The sequence below is a fragment of the Mobula hypostoma genome, chromosome 12, assembly GCF_963921235.1.
Source record: "Mobula hypostoma chromosome 12, sMobHyp1.1, whole genome shotgun sequence".
Lineage (NCBI taxonomy): Eukaryota > Metazoa > Chordata > Chondrichthyes > Myliobatiformes > Myliobatidae > Mobula > Mobula hypostoma.
Window position 1 is genome coordinate 18,398,491 of NC_086108.1, and position 26,988 is coordinate 18,425,478.

Sequence of the window (26,988 nt, forward strand, 5' to 3'; positions counted from 1 at the left end):
TTTCGAATGGAAAAAGGATGCAACCGTGGTTGACAAGAGAAGTCTAAGCCAAAGTTAAAGCAAAGGAGAGAGCATACAAGGAAGCAAAAATTAGTGGAAAGACAGAGGATTGGGAGGTTTTTAAAAGCTTACAAAAGGAAACTAAGAAGGTCATTAAGAGCGAAAAGATTAACTATAATTAATTAACTATTAAGCTAGCAAATAATATAAAAGAGGATACTGAAAGCTTTTTCAAGTATATAAAGAGTAAAAGACAGATGAGAGTAGATATAGGACCAATAGAAAATGATGCTGGAAAAATTGTAATGGGAGATAAGGAGATGGCGGAGGAACTGAACGAGTATTTTGCATCAGTCTTCACTGAGAAAGATATCAGCAGTATACCGGACAGTCAAGGGTGGCAGGGAAGAGAAGTGTGCACAGTCACAATTATGACCGAAAAAGTACTCAGGAAGCTGAATAGTCTAAAGGTAGATATATCTTCCGGACCAGATGGAATTGCACCCGTGTGTTCTGAAGGAAGTAGCTGTGGAGATTGCGGAGGCATTAGTGATGATCTTTCAAAAGTTGATAGATTTTGGCATGGTTCCGGAGTACTGGAAGATTGCTATTTAAGAAGGGGGCAAGGAAGCAAAAAGGAAATTATAGACCTGTTAGCTTGACATCAGTGGTTGGGAAGTTGTTGGAGTCGATTGTCAAGAATGAGGTTACAGAGTACCTGGAGGCATATGACAGGATAGGCAGAACTCAGCATGGATTCCTTAAAGGAAAATCCTGCCTGACAAACCTATTACAATTTTTTGTGGAAATTACCAGTAGGCTAGACAAGGGAGATGCAGTAGATGTTGTATATTTGGATTTTCAGAAGGCATTTGACAAGGTGCCACACATGAGGCTACTTAACAAGATAAGAGCCCATGGAATTATGAGAAAGTTACATATGTGGATAGAGCATTGGCTGATTGGCAGGAAACAGAGAGTGGGAATAAAGGGATCCTATTCTGGTTGGCTGCCGGTTACCAGTGGTGTTCCAAAGGGGTCTGTGTTGGGGCCGCTTCTTTTTACATTGTACATCAACGATTTGGATTATGGAACAGATGGCTTTGTGGCTAAGTTTGCTGATGATACAAAGATAGGTGGAGGGGCTGGTAGTGCTGAGGAAACGGAGAGTCTGCAGAGAGACTTGGATAGATTGGAAGAATGGGCAAAGAAGTGGCAAATGAAATACAATGTTGGAAAGTGTATGGTTATGCACTTTGGCAGAAGAAATAAACGGGCAGACTATTATTTAAATGGGGAGAGGATTCAAAGTTCTGAGATGCAACAGGACTTGGGAGTCCTCGTACAGAATACCCTTAAGGTTAACCTGCAGGTTGAGTCGGTGGTGAAGAAGGCGAATGCAATGTTGGCATTCATTTCTGGAGGAATAGAGTATAGGAGCAGGGGTGTAATGTTGAGTCTCTATAAGGCGCTGGTGAGACCTCACTTGGAGTACTGTGGGCAGTTTTGGTCTCCTTATTTAAGAAAGGATGTGCTGACGTTGGAGAGGGTACAGAGAAGATTTGACTAGAATGATTCCGGGAATGAGAGGGTTAACATATGAGGAACGTTTGTCCGCTCTTGAACTGTATTCCTTGGAGTTTAGAAGAATGAGGGGAGACCTCATAGAAACATTTTGAATGTTGAAAGGCATGGACAGTGGATGTGGCATAGTTGTTTCCCATGATGGGGGAGTCTAGTACGAGAGGGCATGACTTAAGGATTGAAGGGTGCCCATTCAGAACAGAAATGCAAAGAATTTTTTTTTAGTCAGAGGGTGGTGAATCTATGGAATTTGTTGCTACGGGCAGCAGTGGAGGCCAAGTCATTGGGTGTATTTAAGGTAGATGTTGATAGGTATCTGAGTAGCCAGGGCATCAAAGGTTATGGTGAGAAGGCGGGGGAGTAGGACTAAATGGGAGAATGGATCAGCTCATGATAAAATGGCGGAGCAGACTCGATGGGCCGAATGGCTGACTTCTGCTCCTTTGTCTTATGGTCTTATGATGCTGGTGCCTGAGAGTGTTCAACTGATCATTGCCATCCCTGCTTTTGCTATTTTTGTTGAAGCTTGCAGTTCATGGAGTCATACAGACCCTTCAGCCCATCAAGTCTGAGTCAACCATCGACCACCTATTTACAGCAAACCTCCACTCATTCCCACCCCCCCCCCCGGATTCTCCCCACATTGGCATTAATTGTCCCCCTGAGATTCTCCCACTCGCCTACACACATGGGCAATTTACAGTTGGTGATTAACCGACTGTCTTGCACACACATAAACAGAGAAGATGTACAAACTCCACACAAACTGCATCCAAATTGGGATTGAACTCCTAACTGCGGAGCTCTGAGGCAGTGGATCTGCCTGCTGTGCCATCCAAAAATTAAACAAGCTTGGAGTCCATAGCACCCTCAAAGTCAGTGCACAAATTGATAGGGCAATAAAGAAGGTATCTTTAAGGTCAAGGTATTGAGTTCAACAATCAGGATGTGTTGCAGCTAATTAATCCACCAGCCACACGGAGATGGAGCACCAGGAAAAAACGCAGATGGTTCTATTGTCTTGATAAAGAATAATATGGGATGGAGACGCAGCAGTCTTGGTTACTCTTTACATTGAATTGCACAGTGGTAGGACAGGGCTTTCTGACCACAGAGAAGCAAATCACAGGATGTCCACTTAAATTATGCAGTTCCTCAGTATGAAAACATGGAATAATCCCTCTTGATGTGTGGATGTCTCCACGGATTTATCAATATACAGTTTGAACTGGCCTTAGCAATTGATCAAGACACAAGATGCTGGAGGAATTCAATGAGTCAGATAGCATCTGTGGAGGAAGTGGGCTCTGTGCAGATGAAAGGTCTGGACCTCAAAGCATTAATAAGTAGAGCTGGAGTGACCCAGCTCTTCAGGCAGTCCAAAGTGAAACACAGTCCTGTCCCCTGATCCTGGCATTTTGATCTGCTGACACTGTATAGACAATAGACAATAGGTGCAGAAGTAGACCATTCGGCCCTTTGAGCCTGCACCGCCATTCTGAGATCATGGCTGATCATCTACTATCAATACCCAGTTCTTGCCTTGCCCCATAACCCTTGATTCCCCTATCCATAAGATACCTATCTAGCTCCTTCTTGAAAGCATCCAGAGAATTGGCCTCCACTGCCTTCTGAAGCAGCGCATTCCACACCTCCACACCTCTCTGGGAGAAGAAGTTCCTCCTCAACTCTTTCCTAAATGACCTACCCCTTATTCTTAAACCATGCCCTCTGGTACTGGACTCTCCCAGCATCTGGAACATATTTCCTGCCTCTATCTTGTTCAAACCCTTAATAATCCTATATGTCTCAATCAGATCCCCCCTCAATCTCCTCAATTCCAGCTTGTAAAAGCCCAGTCTCTCTAACCTCTCTGCGTAAGACAGTCCGGACATCCCAGGAATTAACCTAGTGAACCTACGCTGCACCTCCTCCACAGCCAGGATGTCCTTCCTTAACCCTGGAGACCAAAACTGCACACAATACTCCAGGTGTGGTCTCACCAGGGCCCTGTACAAATGCTAAAGGATTTCCTTGCTCTTGTACTCAATTCCCTTTGTAATAAAGGCCAACATTCCATTAGCCTTCTTCACTGTCTGCTGCACTTGCTCATTCACCTTCAGAGACTGATGAACAAGTACCCCTAGATCTCTTTGTATTTCTCCTTTACCTAACTCCACACCGTTCAGATAATGATCTGCCTTCCTGTTCTTGCTCCCAAAGCGAATAACCTCACACTTATTCACATTAAACGCCATCTGCCAAGTTTCTGCCCACTCACCCAGCCTATCCAGGTCACCTTGAATTCTCCTAACATCCTCATCACATGTCACACTGCCACCCAGCTTAGTATCATCAGCAAACTTGCTGATGTTATTCACAATGCCTTCCTCTAAATCATTGACGTAAATCGTAAACAGCTGTGGTCCCAATATCGAGCCCTGTGGCACCCCACTAGTCACCACCTGCCATTCCGAGAAACACCCATTCACTGCTACCCTTTGCTTTCTATCTGCCAACCAGTTTTCTATCCATGTCAATATCCTCTCCCCAATGCCATGAGCTCTAATTTTACCCACCAATCTCCTATGTGGTACCTTATCAAATGCCTTCTGAAAGTCAAGGTACACCACATCCACTGGATCTCCTGTGTCTATCTTCCTGGTTACATCCTCGAAAAACTCCAACAGATTATTCAAGCATGATTTGCCCTTGGTAAATCCATGCTGGCTCGGCCCAATCCTATCACTGCTATCAAGATATGCTGCTATTTCATCTTTAATAATGGACTCTAGCATCTTCCCCACTACTGTTGTTACAGGGCGATAGTTCTCTGTTTTCTCCCTCCCTCCTTTCTTAAAAAGTGGGATAACATTAGCCATTCGCCAATCCTCAGGAACTGATCCTGAATCTAAAGAAAATGATCACCAATGCATCCGCAATTTCCAGAGCCACCTCCTTTAGTACCCCAGGATGCAGACCATCTGGACCTGGGGATTTGTTAGCTTTCAGTCCCATCAGTCTACTCATCACCGTTTCCTTCCTAATGTCAATCTGTCTCAGTTCCTCTGTTACCCTATGTCCTTGGCCCATCCATACATCTGGGACATTGCTTGTGTCTTCCCTAGTGAAGACAGATCCAAAGTACTTATTAAATTCATCTGCCATTTTTCTGTTTCCCATAACAATTTCTCCCAATTCATTCTTCAAGGGCCCAACATTGTTCTTAACTATCTTCCTTCTCTTCACATACCTAAAAAAACTTTTGCTATCCTCCTTTATATTCCTAGCTAGCTTGTGTTCATACCTCATTTTTTCTCCCCGTATTGCCTTTTTAGTTAAGTTCTGTTGGTCCTTAAAAATTTCCCAATCATCCGTCTTCCCACTCACCTTAGCTCTGTTATACTTTTTTAATGCTATGCTATCTGACTTCCTTTGTCAACCACTGTGGCCACTTTCCCCCTTTGAATCCTTCCTTCTCCGGGGGATGAACTGATTTTGCACCTTGTGCATTATTCCCAAGAATACCTGCCATTGCTGCTCCACTGTCTTTTCTGCTAGGATATCCGACCAGTCAACTTTGGCCGGCTCCTCCCTCATGGCTCCATAGTCTCTTTTGTTAAACTGCATACTGACACTTCTGATCTGCCCTTATCCCTCTCAACTTGCAGATAAAAACTTATCATATTATGGTCACTACTTCCTAATGGCTCCTTTACTTCAAGATCACTTATCAAATCCTGTTCATAAATCCAGAATAGCCTTATCCCTGGTCGGCTCTCGTACAAGCTGCTCCAAAAATGCATCCCGTAGGCACTCTACCAACTCCCTATCCTGGGGTCCAGTACCAACCTGATTTTCCCAGTTCACCTGCATATTGAAATCCCCCATTACTACTGCGACATTCCCTTTGCCACATGCCATTGTTAACTCCCTATTCAACTTGCACCCAATATCCATGCTACTGTTTGGGGGCCTGTAGATAACACCTATTAGGGTCTTTTTGCCCTTACTGTTCCTCAGTTCTATCCACACTGATTCTATTTCTCCTGATTCTATGTCCCCCCTTGCAAGGGACTGAATCTCATTTCTCACCAACAGGGCAACCCCACCCCCTCTGCCCACCTTTCTGTCCCTTCGATAGCACGTATACCCTTGTACATTCAATTTCCAGGTATAGTGTGTCTTTGTGAAAGTGAGGAAGGGAGAATAAAGAAATGAGAATGAGAAAGGGACGGGGGAGGGAGAAAGAGGGCATAGAGTGAGATGGAGTAAGAGAGAAAAGAAGAGATAAGAGAAAGATAAAGTATGAGAGAGGAGGACAAGAGGAAAAAGATGAGGGAGAAAAGAAAGTGAGAGAAATGGAGAAAGAGAGATAGACAAAGTCAGAGAGGATAGCAAGATTGAAAGAAAAAGGGAAAAGAGACAGAATGGGAGAGTGAGAGAATGAAGAGGGAATGTGTGTGTGTGTGAGAGACAGAGAGAGAGATAGAGATAGAGAGTGAGAGAGACTATCTGCAGACTGGTCAATGAGGTACAACCCTTTGTTCTCTACAGGTTCATTGGTTTCGTATAACCTGGCAAGCACTGGAGATCTGTACATGAGCATGCAGGCACTTAATGGGGACACATTCCAGCAAACCCAGGTCGGCGCAAATGTGCAATCACAGGTAGGGCATCACACAAACTGCTTCAAATGGCAGGGATGGATGGCGAGGCTCCCCATTCCTTCATAAGATGAGAATGGTGCTCACTTCATCACTCACCAATGGTCAACCAGCAACTGTCCAGTGCAGACAGGGCCGACTGAGAAGCACATCATGGGGGAATAACCGGATGGTTCCACATGTGCCAGACCCCAGGGACACTAAGCAGCCTCCCTTGGCACCCGAAGGTGATGGTGTCAGTACTCTACACAGGGACACCCATAGGTAAAAATGTCTCAGAACCTTATATCCAGCCCTTCATTTCATTATGGGGTTGTGAAGCAGCTCTGTGATGTTGAATCACTTTGCCTTTGGTCCCAAAGCCCTGGCATGTCATGGTGCTAGTCCCAGCTTTGTTACTTAATGGTCTGGTTCCTTAGTAGCTGCTCCATCATCAAATCCTTCTAATAGTAGCCCACATTGCATGCTTTGGGCTGAGATCGATGTGCTGCCTGACTATAGACTACTACAGACCAATGTCCCACCATGTGCCCCACTCTTCAACCCTTCTGTTAGCAGTCACAGATGTAACCCCGTGCTCACGGGCCAGTGATATCCTGAACTTGGCTGGTTTGTAAAATGCCATGGACAGTGGATAGTTCTGAACAGTTCAATCCAACAACGTGAACACCCAGAGGCCATTCTCCTATTGTAGACAATTGTCCCATCCCATTTCCTGCACCACTGGTACGGTCCAATTCCTTTCCATTTACAAGGGCAGCGGAACCAGGAATGAGTGTGGCTCCCATTAGCAAGGAGGCAGATGTTTTGACATCTGTAGTCCGATTCCAGCTTACTACCACTCCACTGCCATTCCCTTCTGGGAAATGCAAGGAAATCAAAATAGTTTCAGAGATTGGGAGGGTGGAGCATCGTGTCCACAGGGGAGACTGGCCTCACGATTGGGTGATCATCTATCAGACCTGAAGGAAGTTTATAAGGTCATGAGAAATGTTCAGAGGGTTGATAGTCGTTATCTTTCTCCCAGAATAAAAATGTCAAAGGACATAACTTTGAGGTAGACACATAGAAAACCTACAGCAGAATACAGGCCCTTCGGCCCACAAAGTTGTGCCGAACATGTCCCCACATGTCCCTAGATGAGGGAGGAGAAGTTTAAAGGGGATGAAGGTTTTTTAGACTGTGAGTGGTAGGTGCCTGAGATTGGCTGCTGGTGGGGAGGGTGGAATTGGTGTTGGCTGATACAGTAATGGCTTTCAAAAGGCTTTTAAATGGTACATGTATATGCAGAGAATGGGGGGAACACGGATCATAAGCAGGCAGAAGGAGTTAGCAGTAAGGAGAGGTTGGACGAATTTGGACTGTTTTCTCTAGAGCATCAGGAGACCTCGTAGATATTTATGAAATGATAAGTGGCATAGGGTAGATAGGGTCTTTTCCCAGGGTGGAAACATCAAGTTCTAGGGGGCATAGCTTTCAGTGAGGTGGGAGTAGGGAGGAGGGGAAGTTTAAAGGAACTTACCACCTTCCACAGTAGGCGTCTCTAACTTGTTACTCTTTGCACCAAAAAATTTTCTGTATTTTCAGGTCATGTAGTATTGGAAGCAGATACAATCGTGGCTTTCAGATAGACACATGAATGTGCAGGGAATGGGGGTATGGGTCATTTGCAGGCAGAAGGGATTTGTTTAATTTGCCATCATTCTCAGCACAGTCATTATTGCCTGAAGGCTCTGACCCTGCGCTATATTATTCAATGTTCATCTGTCCAGCAAGGCTGGCAATGGGGTTGGTGTTGCAAGACAGAGGCTCAAAAGATCTTTATTTGACCACAGGAGCCCACGAGAGGTGGAAAAGGGGTGCAAAAGGTTTGTAAGTCTTTGTGGTGTCAGAAGTCCTACCTTCTGCTGGCTGCAGCAGAACAGTGCAAGGTCACAGCCATAGCAGACTCTTCTTTCTTTTCCAGGTGGATTCCTTGCGTCATGTCATCAACCAAACCGGAGGATACAGCGATACCCTGGGAACAGGTCGGATGTACAGTCCACAGCCCTTGAATGTAAGGAAACTGTCCCCTCCTCCTCTCTATCCTCAGTCATACAGCCTGTAGCAAAAAGCCCAACCTTTAGGTGTTGATCTCCTCCTCTCCTCCTAACTGCAGCATAACTCACCCTCTTGCTCAGCAGCCACCTTGCATGCTTCAATGGGACTTTCATACACCAGCTGCTTCATGTACACTTCTACAATCTCCTGAACTAAACAGAAGCGAGAGAAGGCCATTCAGCTCCTCATCTTCTTCTGTCATTCCATGAAGTCACAGCTATTTTCTTCACAGCTCTTATAAACCTTGAGTCAAACTAGATCCACAGTACATTGATAAAACACTAATCTGTGATTAGCTACAATTGGACCCTTCCTGGTTTTAGACAACTAATCTTATGCCCAGCCAGAGTTTACCCCAAACAAAAGGAAAACTTCAATGAGATGAGATGGTCCAAAGGAGCTCAAGGATAATGTTAAATTGAAAAGTAGGATGCACAATCCAGCAAGGACTAATGGTAGACCAGAGGAATGAGATGTTTCTAAAGGTCTTGCAGCAGACAATTAAAAACACTCACATTTCTGTGAATATACTGTATAAATAGAGGAAGGTAGCTAAGGTGAGAATTGAGCCCCTAGAGCAGGGGTTCCCAATGAGGAGCCACAGACACCTCAATTAATAGTATACTTTTTTAGTTCTTCTACCAAAGTGCATGACCATAAACTTCCCGACACTGTATTCCATCTGCCATTTCAATGCTGATTCTCCTAATTTGTCTAAGTCCTTATGTAGCTTCTCTACTGCCTCAAAATTACCTGCCCCTCTACCTATTTTTATATCATCTGCAAACTCTGCAACAAAGCCATCAATTTCATCCTCTATATCATTGACATATAACGTAAAAAGGATCTGTCCCAAAAGAGATCTCTGTGGAACACCACGTCACTGGAAGCCAACCAGAAAAGGATCGCTTTATTCCCATTCTTTTCCACCTGCTAATCAGCCTTTTTTTTTGCATGTTAGAATCTTTCCTGTAATACCATGGGTTCATAACTTATTAAGAAGCCTCACATGTGGCGCCTTGTCAAAGGCCTTCTGAAAATCTAGGTACAAGCATCAACCCATTCTCCTTTGTCTCTCCTGCTTGTTATTTCCTTAATGAATTCCAACAGATTTGTCAGGCAAGATTTTCCCTTGAGGAAACCATGCTGACTTTGGCCTACTTGTCATGGTACCCTGAGACCTCATTTCCTACCATCTGAGGTCAGACCTGAGGTCTTGCTTCCTTCTTGAAGAGTGGAGAGACACTTGCAATTTTCCAGTCTTCCAGTACCATTCCAGAAACTAGTAATTCTTGAAAGATCATTACTAATGCCTCCACGATCTCTTCAACCACCTCTTTCAGAACCCTGGGGAGTTCACCATCTGGTCCAGGTGACTTATCTACCTTCAGACCTTTCAGGTTCCTAAGAACTTTGTCTCTGTTTATGGTAACTTCACACACCTCATGACCCCTGACATCTAGAACTTCAACCATACTGCTGGTGTCTTCCACGTTGACGGATGGAAATTACTTACTCAGTTCATCCGCCATTTCCTTGTCCCCATTTCTACCGCTCTAACATCATTTTCCCATGGTCTGATATCCACCCTTGCCTCACTTTTACACTTTATGCATCCGAAGACACTTTTGGTATCCTCTTTAATATTATTGGCGCCTAGTTTCATATTCAATCTTTACCTTCTTAATGACTTTTTAGTCGCCTTCTGTTAGTTTTTAAAAGCTTCCCAATCCTCTAAATTTGCACTAATTTTTGCTCTATTATGTGCCCTCTCTTTGGCTTTTATGTTGGCTTTGGCTTATCTTGTTAGCCAGAATTGTGTCTTCTTTCTTTTAGAATACTTCTTCCTCTTTGAGACATATATATACAGTGCCTTCCATAATGGTTCCAGAAATTCCTGCCATTGCTGCACTGCCATCATCCCTGCCAGTGTTCTTTTCAAATCACTTCTGACCAAACCCTTTCTCATGCCTCATTAATTCCCTTTACGTCACTGTAATACTGCTACATCTGACTTTAGCTTCTCCTTCTCAAATTTCATGGTGAATTCAATCATGTTATGATCACATTCCCCTAAGGGTTCTTTTACCTTAAGCTTGCTAATGAATTATGATTCATTGCACGGCACCCAATCCAGAATAGCTGATCCCCTAGTATGTTCAACCACAACCTGCTCTAAAAAACCATCTCGTAGGTATTCTAGAAATTCACACTCTTAAACCCTGCACCAACCTGATTTTCCCAATCTACATCCATACTGAAATCCCCCATAACTATTGTCACATTCAAACACGAGGATATCTGCAGATGCTGGAAATTCAAGCAAGATTTCTCTTACTATCTCTTCTTTCAGTTAGTCCTGACGAAGGGTCTCGGCCCTAAACGTCGACTGTTCTTCTTCCTATGGACGCTGTCTGGCCTGCTGCATTCCACCAGCATTTTGTGTGTGTGACTATTGTGACATTGCCCTTTTGGCATGCATTTTCTATCTCCCATTGTAATTTGTAGATCACATCCTGGTGGCGTAGTGGCATCAGCGCTGGACTTTGGGGTGAGAGATCCCGAGTTCAAATCCGATCGGCTCCCTTGCACGCCTTCCATCTGTGCCAGGGTTGAGTGTCGAGCTAACAACACAACCTCGTTAAAAAAAAGCCTGGCGAGGGATGGGTTCTGTCAGGTTTCATATGCCCAAGGCACGCCATATGATGAGCATACCAAAAGCTTGTCATGATGGCGCCCTAACGACTCCACCAGGAGTTAAGGGCGCGCACACACACACACACACATCCTTACTACTGTTTGTGAGTTTGTACATTACTCCCATCATTTTATCCTTGCAGTTCCTTATCTCTATCCACAACGCTTCAAAACCTTCCAACCTTATTTCACCTTTTTCTGAAAATTTGATTTTATTTTTTACCAGCAGAACAATGCCACCCACTCTGCCTTCCTACCTATCTTTTTGATACAATGTTTCCTTGTATGTTAAGCTCCCGTTTATAATCTTCTTTCAGCCATTATTCAGTGATTAGATTAGATTATGAGGATACGCAGTCCTCTTTTATTGTCATTTAGTAATGCATGCATTAAGAAATGATAAAATGTTCCTCCAGTGTGATATCACAGAAACACAAGACAGACCAAGACTGAAAAACTGACAAAAACCACATAATTATAACATATAATTACAACAGTGAAAGCAATGCTGTAATTTGATAGAGAACAGACCATGGGCACGGTAAAAAAAGTCTCAAAGTCCCTCGAAAGTCCCATTATCTCACGCAGACAGGTAGAAGGAAGGAAACTCTCCCTGCCATGAGCTTCCAGCACCGCAAACTTGCCGATGCAGCATCCTGGAAGCACCCGACCACATTCCGACTCTTGAGTCCGTCCGAAAACTTCGAGCCTCCGACCAGCTCTCCGACACCGAGCACCAAGCACCATCTCTGCCAAGCGCTTCGACCCCAGCCCTAGCCGCCAGAAACAGGCAAAGCCGAGGATTTGGGGCCTTCCCCTCCGGAGATTCTTGATCACACAGTAGCAGCGGCAGCAAACCGGGCATTTCAGAAGTTTCTCCAGATGTTCTTCCGTGCTTCTCACGTCTGTCTCCATCAAATCAAAATTGTGCACGGCATCCTACTTACAAATACCGATATCATTCACCGGAGAGGCCGCACGCGCTGCGTTGCGCGGCCATCTTCTCCTCCCTGCCAACAACATCATATATGCCAATCTGTAACTATGCTACAGGTTCATCTACCTTTTCCCATATACTGCGCGCATTCAAATATAACATCTGCAGTCCTGTATTCACCATTTTCGATTTTGTCTGCCTTTTTTGTTGCAACTCATCCTGTTGACTGCAATGGTTGGGGTTCATGCACTAAAGAATGAGGCTGGTGAATTAATAATTGAAAAGAAAGATAATTGAATGAATTGTTTGCTCAGTTTTCACCATGGAACACATTGTTGGTATCCCTTAAAATATCACATGGGCTAATTTGAAATAACATGGTGGAATTACAATAATTCCAATTGCACTGGGTACAACTTTGGAGAAACTTGGTGGGGGGGCCGGTTGAGAGAGAGTGTAAAGATGGGCAGGACCCAATGGATTGCACTCTGGGGCTTCTAAGGAAGTGGCTGCAAGATAGTAGACATATTTAAATATTTTTGCTAAACTCCAAGAGGGAACCAAAAGATTGGAAAACTGCCAAAACTTGCTTAAAAAAAGAGAAAGGCAGAATGCAGGGAACAATAAACCAGTGACTGTAACATTTATAATTGCCAAGATGCTTTCGTCAAAAATGAAAGAAAGAATAATCAATTATTTAGAAAAGCTGAATATAATCAAACCTACTGTATTTCACAATTTTGGCATCATTACACTGGCTGCCTGATACTCAGTTATATTTAAGGCTCTGAATGATATAGCTCCTCTGTATATTTTGGAGTGTTACATCCTGAATCGTAATCTTAGATCCAGAAATACTGATTTGCTTAGATTTCCTAGAGAATTGAATTGACTTTATTTCTTACATCCTTCACATACATGAGGAGTAAAAATCTCTATGTTACGTCTCCGTCTAAATGTGCAATCATAGTAATTTATAATAATTTATATTAAATAGAACAGTCAAAGTAACATAGAAATACACTCAAATCAGTATGAGTTAATCAGTCTGATGGCCTGGTGGAAGAAGCTGTCCCGGAGCCTGCTGGAATAGATTGTGGTTGGGGTGACTTGGGTCCCCAATGATCCTACAGGCCCTTTTTACACACCTGTCCATGTAAGTGTCCTGAATCATAGGAAGTTTACAACTACAGATGCGCTGGGCTGTCCGCACCATTCTCTTCAGAGTCCTGCAATTACGGGAGGTACATTTCCCATACCAGGCAGTGATGCAGCCAGTCAGGATGCTCTCAATTGTGCCCCTGTAGAAAGTTCTGAGGATTTGGGGGCCCATACCAAACTTCCTCAACCGTATGAAGTGAAAGAGGTGCTGTTGTGCCTTTTTCACCACACAGCTGGTGTGTACAGACCACGTGAGGTCCTTGGTGATGTGGACGCTGAGGAATTTGAAGCTGTTTACCTTCTCAGTCCCAGGTAGATTGATGTCAGTAGGGGTTAGCCCGTCTCCATTCCTCCTGTAATCCACAACTAGCTCTTTTGCTTTTGTGACATTGAGGAAGAGGTTGTTTTCTTGACACCACTGTGTCAGAGAGATGACTTCTTCCCTGTACTTCTTCTTCCCCTCTGTATTGTTTGAGATAAGGTCAATCAATGTAGTGTCATTCGCAAATTTAATTAGCAGACTAGAACTGTGGGTGGCGGCACAGTCATGGGTATACGAGTAAAGGAGGGGACTTAGCACACAGCACTGAGGGGCTCCTGTATTGAGATTCAGAAGGGTGCAGGTGAGGTTCCCACTCTTACCACCTGCCGGCAATCTGACAGGAAGTCCAAGAACCAAGCATACAAGAACTGGTGATGCAGCCTTTTGTTTTTACGCCCCAAAAATTGTGGAATGCTCTTACAGACTGACATAGGCCAGGCTAGTACTGTGGAATGTTTCAAAACACTTCTAAAAACCGGCTTTTAGCCTATTTATAGGGTTATTTAATGCCTGAAGATGTTGATTGCACTTATATAATTTGGTATATTCAATTACATTTATTCTATATAATGTTTATCTTATGATTTTAATTGTATTTTTATGACTATATTACTTTATTGTTACATTTTATGTAAAGTATTTTGAACCTGTATCATAATGTATGAAAGGTGCTATATAAAGGTGCTAATAATAATAATAATTATTATTATTAAGTAGGTAAGAAAGCAAATGGTATTTGAGCTTCTTCGCAAAGAGGGATTAAAATTGATGCAGTTTTATTACAGTTATACAGGGTGTTGATGAAGCCACACCCTGAGTACTACATACAATTCGGTCCTCTTGCCCAAAACAGATGTAGTATGGATGGAGGCAGTCCAAATAAGATTCACCAGAATAATTCCTAGGATGAGAGGGCTGTTCTACCAAGAAAGAAAGGGCAGTTTAGATTTGTATTCTGTGGAGCTTAGAAAAATGAGAGGTGATCTCATTAAACCATAGAAACCATAGAAACTACAGCACAGAAACAGGCCTTTTGGCCCTTCTTGGCTGTGCCGAACCATTTTCTGCCTAGTCCCACTGACCTGCACACGGACCATATCCCTCCATACACCTCCCATCCATGTATCTGTCCAATTTATTCTTAAATATTAAAAAAGAACCCGTATTTACCACCTTGTCTGGCAGCTCATTCCATACTCCCACCCCACTCTGTGTGAAGAAGCCCCGCCTAATGTTCCCTTTAAACTTTCCCCCCCCCTCACCCTTAACCCATGTCCTCTGGTTTTTTTCTCCCCTTGCCTCAGTGGAAAAAGCCTGCTTGCATTCACTCTATCTATACCCACCATAATTTTATATACCTCTATCAAATCTCCCCTCATTCTTCTACGCTCCAGGGAATAAAGTCCTAACCTATTCAACCTTTCTCTGTAACTGAGTTTCTCAAGTCCCGGCAACATCCTTGTAAACCTTCTCTGCATTTTTTCAACCTTATTTATATCCTTCCTGTAATTTGGTGACCAAAACTGAACACAATATTCCAGATTCGGCCTCACCAATGCCTTATACAACCTCATCATAACATTCCAGCTCTTACACTCAATACTTTGATTAATAAAGACCAATGTACCAAAAGCTCTCTTTACGACCCTTTTAGGGACGCCACTTTTAGGGAATTTTGTATCTGTATTCCCAGATCCCTCTGTTCCACTGCACTCCTCAGTGCCTTACCATTAATCCTGTATGTTCTACGTTGGTTTGTCCTTCCAACGTGCAATACCTCACACTTGTCAGTATTAAACTCCATCTGCCATTTTTCAGCCCATTTTTCCAGCTGGTCCAAGTCCCTCTGCAGGCTCTGAAAACCTTCCTCACTGTCTACTACACCTCCAATCTTTGTATCATCAGCAAACTTGCTGATCCAATTTACCACATTAGCATCCAGATCATTGATATAGATGACAAATAACAATGGACCCAGCACTGATCCCTGTGGCACACCACTAGACACAGGCCTCCACTCAGAGAAGCAATTCCCTACCACCACTCTCTGGCTTCTTCCATCGAGCCAATGTCTAATCCAATTTACCACCTCTCCATGTATACCTAGCGACTGAATTTTCCTAACTAACCTCCCATGCAGGACCTTGTCAAAGGCCTTACTGAAGTCCATGTAGACAATATCCACTGCCTTCCCTTCATCCACTTTCCCGGTAACCTCCTCGAAAAATTCCAATAGATTGGTCAAACATGACCTACCACGTACAAAGCCATGTTGACTCTCCCTAATAAGTCCCTGTCTATCCAAATGCTTGTAGATTCCGTCCCTTAGTACTCCCTCCAATAACTTACCTACTACCGACGTTAAACTTACTGGCCTATAATTTCCCGGATTACTTTTCGATCCTCTTTTAAACAACGGAACAACATGAGCCAATCTCCAATCCTCCGGCACCTCACCTGTAGACAGCGACATTTTAAATATTTCAGCCAGGGCCCCTGCAATTTCAACACTAGTCTCCTTCAAGGTCCAAGGGAACACCCTGTCAGGTCCCGGGGATTTATCCACTTTAATTTTCCTCAAGACAGCAAGGACCTCCTCCTTTTCAATCTGTACAGTTTCCATGATCTCACTACTTGTTTCCCTTAATGCCATAGACTTCATGCCAATTTCCTTAGTAAATACAGATGCAAAAAACCTGTTTAAGATCTCCCCAATTTCCTTTGGTTCCGCACATAGCCAACCACTCTGATCTTCAAGAGGACCAATTTTATCCCTTACAATCCTTTTGCTCTTAATATACCTGTAAAAGCTCTTTGGATTATCCTTCACTTTGACTGCCAAGGCAACCTCATGTCTTCTTTTAGCCCTCCTGATTTCTTTCTTAAGTATTTTCTTGCACTTCTTATACTCCTCAAGCACCTTATTTACTCCCTGCTTCCTATACACGTCATGCAACTCCCTCTTCTTCTTTATCAGAGTTGCAATATCCCTTGAGAACCAAGGTTCCTTATTCCTATTCACCTTGCCTTTAATCCTGACAGGAACATACAAATTCTGCACTCTCAAAATTTCTGCTTTGAAGGCTTCCCACCTACCGATCACATCCATGCCAGAGAACAACCATAAAAGATTGAAACATTCAAACATAAAAGATTTTAAAAGGGCTTGATAGGTTAGATGTGGAGATACGGTGGCATGCAAAAGTTTGGGCACCTCTGGTCAAAATTTCCGTTACTGTGAACAGTTAAGTGAGTAGAAGATGAACTGATCTCCAAAAGCCGTAAAGTTCAAGATGAAACATTCTTTCCAACATTTTAAGCAAGATTAGTGTGCTATTTTTGTTTTGTACAATTTTAGAGTGAAAAAAAGGAAAGGAGCACCATGCAAAAGTTTGGGCACCCTAAGAGATTTGAGCCCTCAGGTGACTTTTACCAAGGTCTCAGACCTTAATTAGCTTGTTAGGGCTATGGCTTGTTCACAGTCATCGTTGGGATAGGCCAGGTGATACAAATTTCAAAGCTTTTTAATACCCTCACTCCTCAAACCTTGTCTCAACAATCAGCAGCCATGGCATCCTCGAAGCAGTTGCTTAGCACTCTGAAAATTAAAATAAATGATGCCCACAAAGCAGGCGAAGGCTATAAGAAGATAGCAAAGCATTTTCAGGTAGCGTTTTCCTCAGTTCATAATGTAATTAAGAAATTACATGGCAGTTAACAGCAATGGTGGAGGTCAAGTTGAGGTCTGGAAGACCAAGAAAACTTTCCAAGGTAACTGCTTGTAGGATTGCTAGAAAGGCAAATCAAAATCCCCGTTTGACTGCAAAAGACCTTCAGGAAGATTTAGCAGACTCTGGAGTGATGGTGCACTGTTCTACTGTGCAGCAACACCGGCACAAATATGACCTTCATGGAAGAGTCATCAGAAGAAAACTTTTCCTGCATCTTCACCATAAAATTCAGCGTCAGAAGTTTGCAAAGGAACATCTAAACAACCCTGATGCATTTTGGAAACAAGTCCTGTGGACTGATGAAGTTAAAATTGAACTTTCTGGCCACAATGAGCAAAAGTATGTCAGGAGCAAAAAGGGTGCAGAATTTCATGATAAAAACACCTCTCCAACTGTTAAGCACGGGGGTGAATCAATCATGCTTTGGGCTTGTGTTGCAGCCAGTGGCACAGGGAACATTTCACTGGTAGAGGGAAGAATGAATTCAATTAATTACCAGCAAATTCTGGAAGCAAACATCACACTATCTGTAAAAAAACTGAAGATGAAAAGAGGATGGCTTCAACAACAGGATAATGATCCTAAACACACTTCAAAATCCACAATGGACTACCTCAAGAGGCGCAAGCTGAAGGTTTTGCCATAGTTCTCACAATCCCCCGACCTAAACATCATCAAAAATCTGTGGATAGACCTCAAAAGAGCAGTGCATGCAAGATGGCCCAAGAATCTCACAGAACTACAAGCCTTTTGCAAGGAAGAATGGGTGAAAATCCCCCAAACAAGAATTGAAAGACTCTTCACTGGCTACAGAAAGCGTTTACAAGCTGTGATACTTGCCAAAGGGGGTGTCACTAAGTACTGACCATGCAGGGTGCTCAAACTTTTTCTTCAGGCCTTTTTCCTTTTTTTGTTATTTTGAAACTGTAAAAGATGGAAATAAAAGAGTACTCTTGCTTAAAATATTAAAGAAATGTGTCATCTTTAACTTTATACCTTTTGGAAATCAGGTCATCTTTTACTTGCTTAGCTATTCACAGTAACAGAAATTTTGACCGGGGTGCCAAAACTTTTGCATGCCACTCTATCTTCAGTTGTGGAAAGTTGTACAGTTTCTATCTCACTCTCGCCTTATGATCTCTCATACTCTCACTCTCGCTCTCCTCTCTTACTCTCTTTTTCTTTCTCCAACTCTCCTTTTTCTCCCTTTTTCTTTTTTTTGCTTTCTCCTACTCTTACTCACTCTCTCATTTTCTTCCTCCCTCTCTCCTCTCACTCTCTTTCTCCCGCTTTGTCCTCTGCTCTCATACTCTCTTTCTTCCTTCTCTCTCTCATCTCTGCTACACTCCCACGCACTATTCCTATTCTCTCCCACACTCTCTCCCCTTCTCCCTCAGTCTCTCCTCTCCTACACTCACATTCTTCAACACTCCCTATTCCCTCCCATACTCTCTCTCTCCCCTTCTCCCTCACAGTCCTCTCTCTCCTACACACTTCAACACTCCCTATTCTCTCCCACACTCTCTCTCTCCCCTTCTCCCTCACAGTCCCCTCTTCTACACACTTCAACACTCCCTATTCTCTCCCACACTCTCTCTCTCCCTTTCTCCCTCACAGTCCTCTCTTTCCTGCACTCACACTCTTCAACACTCCCTATTCTCTTCAACACTCTCACTTTCTTCTTCCACACATACTATCCCTTCCCTTTCACCTTCTTTCTCTCTTCTCTCCCAGATTCTTTCTATCTTCTCCTCCTCATCGTCTCTGTCTTCTTCCCCACACCCTCTATGTCCCTCGCTGTCCCTTTCCCACACCACAGTATTTCTAAGCTGGAGGGCAGAGCTGGCACCCTATAGAAGCACCACTTGTCATGTCTCCTGAACCGTGCCTGTCAGACGATTTGCCCGGATGCCACAAAGGAGCTTGCCGAGAGCTCACTTGAAACAGCTGCGCTGCTGTGTGGCGGCAGGGGGTGGGACAGAGCTGACAGCAGGAAGGCGAGAGAAGCCAGACTATTGAAGTGCCTCATCCGTGTCAGCCCCAGCGGGTGCAGGCTGAGCACCATGTGGAAGGAGCAGGGAAGAGAGGGCAAGAGTGGACTAGAAATGTAAGGACAAAGCCTTGTTTCCAGGTGTTTTTGTTCTGATATGACCACTCCCTCCATTGCTTCACCCATCCTCTCCTCAACAAAGACTGAACACAGCAGCCCACTCCTCCCACAGACCTCTCTGATCTTCACCCCCCTCCACCTTCCAGGCCATGCCAGCACTTTGCTGTATTGCTCGTGCTGCGTGGGCTTGCAAATTCACAGCGACAAGCTGTGTGGTGCTGGGGAAAATTGATAAGACAGAGACAGCTAGAGCCTGGTTCCAAAGAGGACAGCAATCGAATTGCATTTCTCAGATCACACATCCCACCTCTCAGCGGGTGTGACAGCAAGCCGGAGGGAGTGTAGTCCACTCACACACACACTACACCAGGACAGGCCGGCTGAACCCATTACACACTACTCAAGTCCCCCTTGCCAGACATCGCTCAGGATCAAATTTTCTGTTTTGCTGGGAGATGTTGAAGAATTTTTTTATTAGGTACTCTCACCATATTTAAAAATATATTTTAGAATAACATTTGCAAATTTGAGACCTTCCTCCTGATTCTTTGCAATTGTTTTCACATCCTTTGCCCTTGCCAAGCTGTCATGGTTTTTGTCTGAGAGGGCTGCCCCAAAGTCCTTCATCAGTTCCAACAAAGGGTTAAAGAATAATGGGATCTTGACATTCCCACAACCGCTTAGCACATACGGGCCACCAGAATGCATAATGGCTGCCGGATGACTGGCGTGTTACTGGAGGTGGAGTGTGTGCAAATTAGAAATGATCAAGCATCTCCTTCGTTGATGAGGTTAACAATGAAGCGTGTGTTTGTCCACAGTAAGTGTTCAATGTGAAATTTGCATGGAACCTGAAAGGATTGAAGTTGGATTTTTAGAATGTCTCCAAGCAGAAGGGAAAGGGGAACATCAGAACATCCAGAGAGTGTTGAAGGCATGGCTGAAGTCGAGAGTAGAACCACAACAGAGATCCTGGGGACTTGTAGGCTTTGAGGAGGCAATGGGTTCAGGTTGAAATACAATCCACTTTAACAGATGGAGAACTGAGGTGGAATCACAGCACTTTTTAAAGAGAAGATTATCTTATTACAACCACAAGACATAGATGTTTATTCCTGACTGGGTTGTAATGGCCATTGAGTCTTTTTTCTGCCTGTCACTTATCTGAATTTCCACTGACAGTCTCATGCAAAGGGAATTCTCTGTTTCAGAACTTACTTCAGAATGTGCTAAGAGTACCATGAGATATGATCTCACTGAACCAAGTTCTTCAGTCCACTGAGTCCATATCAACCACCAAGCTCCATTTACACTAAATCCTTCACTGATCCTGTTTTATTTTCCCACATTCCTGTCAACATCTCCCAAATTCCAGCACTCACTTACACCACTAGAATTCCCAACTACATCTCCCAGAACCTACTATTCACCAACACATCAGGGGCAATTTGCAGCAGCCAGTTATCCCACTCAAATCTGGGATGTGGAAGGAAACTGGAATACCTAGAAAAGTCCGGTGCAATCACAGGGAGAACATGTAAACTCCACATAGGCAGCACCAGAGATCAGGATTGAAACTGGGTCGCTGGTACTGTGAGGCAACTGCTCTACTGACGTGCCACTGTACTGCCCTGAGGTAAATGATTGTAAAGAATGGGTTATTTGATGCTTTTGGATCCCAAATTCATTCACTTTCCTTACCCTGTGTTGGGGTCTGCCCTGATACTGTACCTGCTTATTATATTGATTAGTTAACAGTTCCAATATGGCGGTAGGATGTTGGGAGCAGAACAAAGCAAACAATTTTTTGCTATTGCTATTATTATTCTCTTTAGGTTGGAGGAGCTTGACGTGAGCCATTTTTTTGACATGGCTGATTTGATCTATTTTCTCTATTGATGTTAATCTAGTTCCAAGGCATAGTCACTCATTAACTCCTACCCCCAGCATCTCTGTAGTTTGACTGAATTTAATCCATCTTCCTCTGTACATTAAACCCTCTTTTCAGCACCCTGTGTTATTGTGCATGTGTGTCTCTAGTGATCCACACACACAACTACTCATTCACGCTTTGCCAGCAGCCAGCAGTCTGTTACTGAATGTGACCGCTGTCTCACAGTTATGACCAGAATGTGTGTGGTGTCAACTCAATACCTTTACTTCCATGCCTCTCTCCTTCATTCTCGTCCTCTCTACCTCCTTACATAGCTTCTCCCAGCCCCCACTTGCCCTGTTGACATCTCCTACTGTAGACACTGACAGTCAGGAGGGCAAGAAGATGTCATGGAGGCAAACACCCTTGTCGACCTATCGTATGGTATCACATCAGAAGCTAGTCAATAAGGTTGTACGAAAGCTTTTGTAGTGGAGTCCTGTCATGGTAAATGAAAGTCACAATAATGACCAATATCAGGAGAGATCAATGAAATGTGTCTGAAAGAACCCATCCAGCATTTGTAGTTTCACTTAGTAATGAGCCGTCAAATCTCAGCTCACCAGGTCCTGCAGCACACATGCCTGTGCCAGCTTTCTGAAGGAGTTCGGAATTACTCCTTACTTTCTGCTCAATCCCCACTGCACTGATTGGTTTCCTCTCAGTCACAGTTCCTCCTGTCACTCAAAACTATTCGGCTGTCAATTGCTATCAGTATTGGTTTATTATTATCATGTACAATATAGCACGTTGCAATGAAAAACTCTGCATGCCATGCTGACAGATCATGCCATATATGATTAGATCAAGGCAGTAAAAAGAATGCAGAATGCAGAATATAGAGTTATTGCTGCTGAAAGAACGTAGTGCAGATAGACAAATAAAGTGCAGGGACCATAAAAAGCAAATTAGGAAGTCAAGAATTTGTCTTCAGCGTTGAGGAGTTTGATTGCAGCAGGATAGAAGCTGTCCTTCAGCCTGGTAGCATGTGTTCTCAAGCCTTTCACTATCTTCTTCCCAACAGGAGAGGGCAGATGAGAGAATGACCAGGGTGGAAGGGGTGGTGGGGGGGGGGGGGTCCATGACTAAGGCAGCAGAAATTGTAGACAGAGTCACTGGAGCAGGGACTGGTTTGAGTGATGGACTGGGCTGTGTTCACTGCTCCTTGCACTTTCTAGTGGTCTTGGGAAGATTCCCCCATCCAAGGAAAAAGGCCCCTAGGTTCAAGGCCACTTAGCCCAGGGGAAGCACCCTCCCTGCTTCCAGTATTCCCACCCCCTTCAGAATTGTATTGATTTCAATATGTTCCTCTCACATTCTCCTGAATGCTAATGAGACCATGCCCAGTCAACCTAACCTCTGCTCCTACGACAGACACCCCACTCCTATTCCTGGAATCATTCTGGTGAAGGGCTAGGGCTCACAATTGATTTGAAATGCCTTTATTCAATTCAATTTTCTGATGAAGGGTCTCATTTTTTTATTTCTGTGCACCAGTACAAAGTGGATTCAGGTTGTCCCAATGGATGATATCCAGTCTTTTGAAAGTGGATGTGGGTAAGGCGTGAGGATGCTGGTCACCAGATCTCCTCCAGGCCACTGCTTGTAGCTCTGCCTGATGCCAATCATTGCGGAGTGAGGCATGGGGCAGGTACCTTGTATTTGGCTTGTGGTGGGCATACATCATCCCAATCGGGCCTGTAGATGTGACATGAATGGGTCCATTGGGTAAAGATGGCCAACACGATTTACACTTCAATGGAGTGGCTGGGATTTCAGTGCGCTCGTCTTATAGGGAGCACAGATTGAAGATACCTTCATTCTCCAACCCCCATGTGCTCTCAGCTCACCCATAAGGATATGAATGCAAATAGAACATAAATCTATTGTACCCAGCTTTGACCCTAACCAGAGGAAAGATAAAGAATGACTAAAACAGGTGGAATAGTGGGCAATAAAGAATGCTATCAAAAATTACAGGAGGATCTTGATCAACTGAGCAGAGGGATAGCAAATGGAGTTTGATTCAAGTAAGTACAAGGTGTTGCATTTTGAAAAGTCAAATCAGAGTCACACTTTCATAGTGAGCAGTAAAACCCTGGGGAGTGTTGTAGGAACGGAGTGGGCTAGGAGTACAATAATGTGGTAATTATGTATAATTATGTTCCTGAAAGTGGTGTTACAGATAGACAGGATGGTGAAGAAATGAAATGTTTTGGAGAGATATGGGCCAAATGCATACAAATGGGATTGGATTGGATGGGAGTTTAGGTCGGCATGGGCCAGTTGGGCTGAAGGGCCTGTTTCCATACTGTATGACTATGGTATGGGCCTTCATAGTATCTAACAGCCAGCTGGCAGTGCAGGAATCCATTACCACTCAATTAATACAGGACAATGTAGCACGATATGAGATTTAAAAAAAGATGGATTTGCTTAGGAGGATTCACTCAGGTGGCCTAAACTCTTAATCAGAATGTGGGGAGTATAGGCCAGTATGGACCAATTCAATTTGGTCATGGCTGGTCTTTCTCTATGCATGTTCCTACACTGATCCCATAACTCTTCATCCCCTTAATTCCTAACAATTTAGCCATTGCTAACACTCACACACAACAACTGAGTCTGCACAGCCCTTGTGTGTAAAGAATTCCAAAGGAAGTGGTGGTGAAGCTGTTTCCCTTCTCCTCTGTCATGAATGGCTAACCCTTTACATTGAGATCTTAGATGCACCAGTTAGGAGTAACATTTGGAGACCCGTAAGAATTCTGTGAATTCCAGTAACCTGAAAGAGTTTGGCCCAGTCTGCTTAATCTCTTTTCAGAAGTCAAAGCTTCCCTTCCAGGAGCCATACTTTAGAAATTTCTGCATTGCTGTTGTTGTGTTATTTTTGGGCCTGGTTATGTTCTTTTGAGCTTATTGAATGTTGGAGAAAAATACAACATTGTTCTAAGTTGATTACCTCTGCAAATTAATGGCTTGTATAGCTGGGATATTTGAAGTTGTCAGTTTCTATTCCACTGTTATGAGACTATTACTCCACCTTTGGTCCCCACCTGGCACTTAGCTCTCACCTGTGGCTCCCCGTAGCTGTTTGCATGCGACAGCGGACACACCCCGGGCAACGGCTTCGACAAGCCGGCTAAACCAGGTGAGGATAGCCGACGGGTCTCAAACCCTCGGTGAGATAGGGAGTTGTCTGTCCCAGCATGTGAAGACATACTCCGGCGGATTGAGTGGACGAGACCAGCGGAAGGTCCAACTGTCAAGAAGGCGGTCTCTGCAAGCATCGTGGAACGTGTAGAGCAGGACAAGACACAGAAGACGTCCTGGTCATCCACTGCGCCTAGTCCCATCTCCAGCCGCCTAGACTCTGTCTTGCCACTGGATCCAGATGGGAATTGGGAAGAGAGAGTGAGGTTGATGCTGCGCAACTCTCCCTCACTTAAATCCAAATCAAGCGCTAGTCTCGACACCATCATTATGGTGTTGAGGTCCTCTTCGACATCAACAATGGACGAACAACAACATGAGACTATTAAATGGACCTCTTGTACAGTAAGATAGACCTACTATTTCAATATAACTCATTATGGCTGTACACTTTATTGTCTGCTTGCACTGTATTTCATCTGTACCTGTAATACTATATTCTGCATTCTCTTGTTGTTTATCCCTTGTCCTACGTCAGTGTACTGATATCAGAGTTATAGAATCAGACAGTATGGAAACAAGCCCTTTGGCCCAATTGTCCCATGTGACCAAAATTCCCATCTAAGCTAGTCACATTTGCCCAAATCCATCTAAACCTTTCCTATCGATGCACCCATCCACATACCCTTTAAATTCATAAGGAATAGGGAATAAGGTGGATCTTGTCGTACAGCTACAGATTGGCAGGTATGATATTGTGGCCATCACTGAGACATGGCTAAAGGATGCATATCTCTGGGAGCTGAACGTCCAAGGATACATGGTGTATCAGAAGGATAGGAAGGTAGGCAGAGGGGGAGGCGTGGCTTTATTGGTAAGAAATGATATTAAATCATTAGAAAGAGGTGATATAGGATTGGAAGGTGCAGAATCTTTATGGGTTGAGAGAAGAAATTGCAAGGGTAAAAGGGCCCTGATGGCAGTTATTTATAGGCCTCCAAACAGCTGCAGGGATGTGGACTACAAATTACAACAGGAAATAGAAAAGGCTTGTCAGTAGGGCAGTGTTATAATAATTGTGGGGGATTTTAACATGCGAGTGGATTGGGAAAATCAGGTTGGCACTGGATCCCAAGAGAGAGAATTTGTAAAATGTCTGCAAGATGGCCTTTCAGAACAGCTTGTTGTTGAGCCCACTAGGGGATCGGCTGTACTGGATTGGGTATTGTGTAATGAACTGGAGGTGATTAGAGAGATTGAGGTGAAGGATCCCTTAGGAGACAGTGATCATAACATGATTGAGTTCACTGTGAAATTAGAAAAAGAGAAGCTGAAATCTGATGTGTCGGTATTTCAGTGGAGTAAAGGAAATTACAGTGGCATGAGAGAGCAACTGGCCAAAGTTGACTGGAAAGGGACACTGGCGGGAAAGACGGAAGAGCAGCAATGGCTGGAGTTTATGCGAGAAGTGAGGAAGGTGCAAGACAGGTATATTCCATAAAAGAAGAAATTTTCGAATGGAAAAAGGATGCAACCGTGGTTGACAAGAGAAGTCAAAGTCAAAGATAAAGCAAAGGAGAGGGCATACAAGGAAGCAAAAATTAGTGGGAAGACAGAGGATTGGGAAGTTTTTAAAAGCTTACAAAAGGAAACTAAGAAGGTCATTAAGAGGGAAAAGATTAACTACGAAAGGAAACTAGCAAATAATATCAAAGAGGATACTAAAAGCTTATTCAAGTAAAAAAAGAGTAAAAGACAGGTGAGAGTAGATATAGGACCGACAGAAAATGATGCTGGAGAAATTGTAATGGGAGATAAGGAGATGGCGGAGGAACTGAACGAGTATTTTGCATCAGTCTTCACTGAGAAAGATATCAGCAGTATACCGGACAGTCAAGGGTGGCAGGGAAGAGAAGTGTGCGCAGTCACAATTACAACAGAGAAAGTACTCAGGAAGCTGAATAGTCTAAAGATAGATAAATCTCCCGGACCAGATGGAATGCACCCGCGTGTTCTGAAAGAAGTAGCTGTGGAGATTGCGGAGACATTAGTGATGATCTTTCAAAAGTCGATAGATTCTGGCATGGTTCCGGAGGACTGGAAGATTGAAGATGTCACTCCGCTATTTAAGAAGGGGGCAAGGAAGCAAAAAGGAAATTATAGACCTGTTAGCTTGACATCGGTGGTTGGGAAGTTGTTGGATTCGATTGTCAAGGATGAGGTTACAGAGTACCTGGAGGCATATGACAAGATAGGCAGAACTCAGCATGGATTCCTTAAAGGAAAATCCTGCCTGACAAACCTATGACAATTTTTTGAGGAAATTACCAGTAGGCTAGTCAAGGGAGATGCGGTGGATGTTGTATATTTGGATTTTCAGAAGGCCTTTGACAAGGTGCCACACATGAGGCTACTTAACAAGATAAGAGCCCATGGAAATATGGGAAAGTTACATACGTGGATAGAGCGTTGGCTGATTGGCAGGAAACAGAGAGTGGGAATAAAGGGATCCTATTCTGGTTGGCTGCCGATTACCAGTGGTGTTCCACAGGGTCCGTGTTGGGGCCGCTTCTTTTTAAATTGTACATCAATG

General features: G+C 43.8%; 1 protein-coding gene across 4 annotated transcripts in view; it reads left to right on the plus strand.

Moving 5' to 3' along the window:
* Positions 1 to 26,988, plus strand: part of LOC134355119 (pre-B-cell leukemia transcription factor 1-like) — a 537,574-nt gene that overhangs the window by 493,143 nt on the left and 17,443 nt on the right. For 2 of the 4 annotated variants that reach the window (XM_063064869.1, XM_063064870.1), the window contains exons 8-9: positions 6,142 to 6,254; positions 8,218 to 8,307. The exons of 1 other annotated variant lie outside the window; for it this stretch is intronic. In XM_063064869.1, the coding sequence (XP_062920939.1) occupies positions 6,142 to 6,254; positions 8,218 to 8,307 (203 nt within the window). The remainder of the gene's footprint in view (positions 1 to 6,141; positions 6,255 to 8,217; positions 8,308 to 26,988) is intronic. One more of the 4 variants, XM_063064871.1, reaches the window with a different exon arrangement.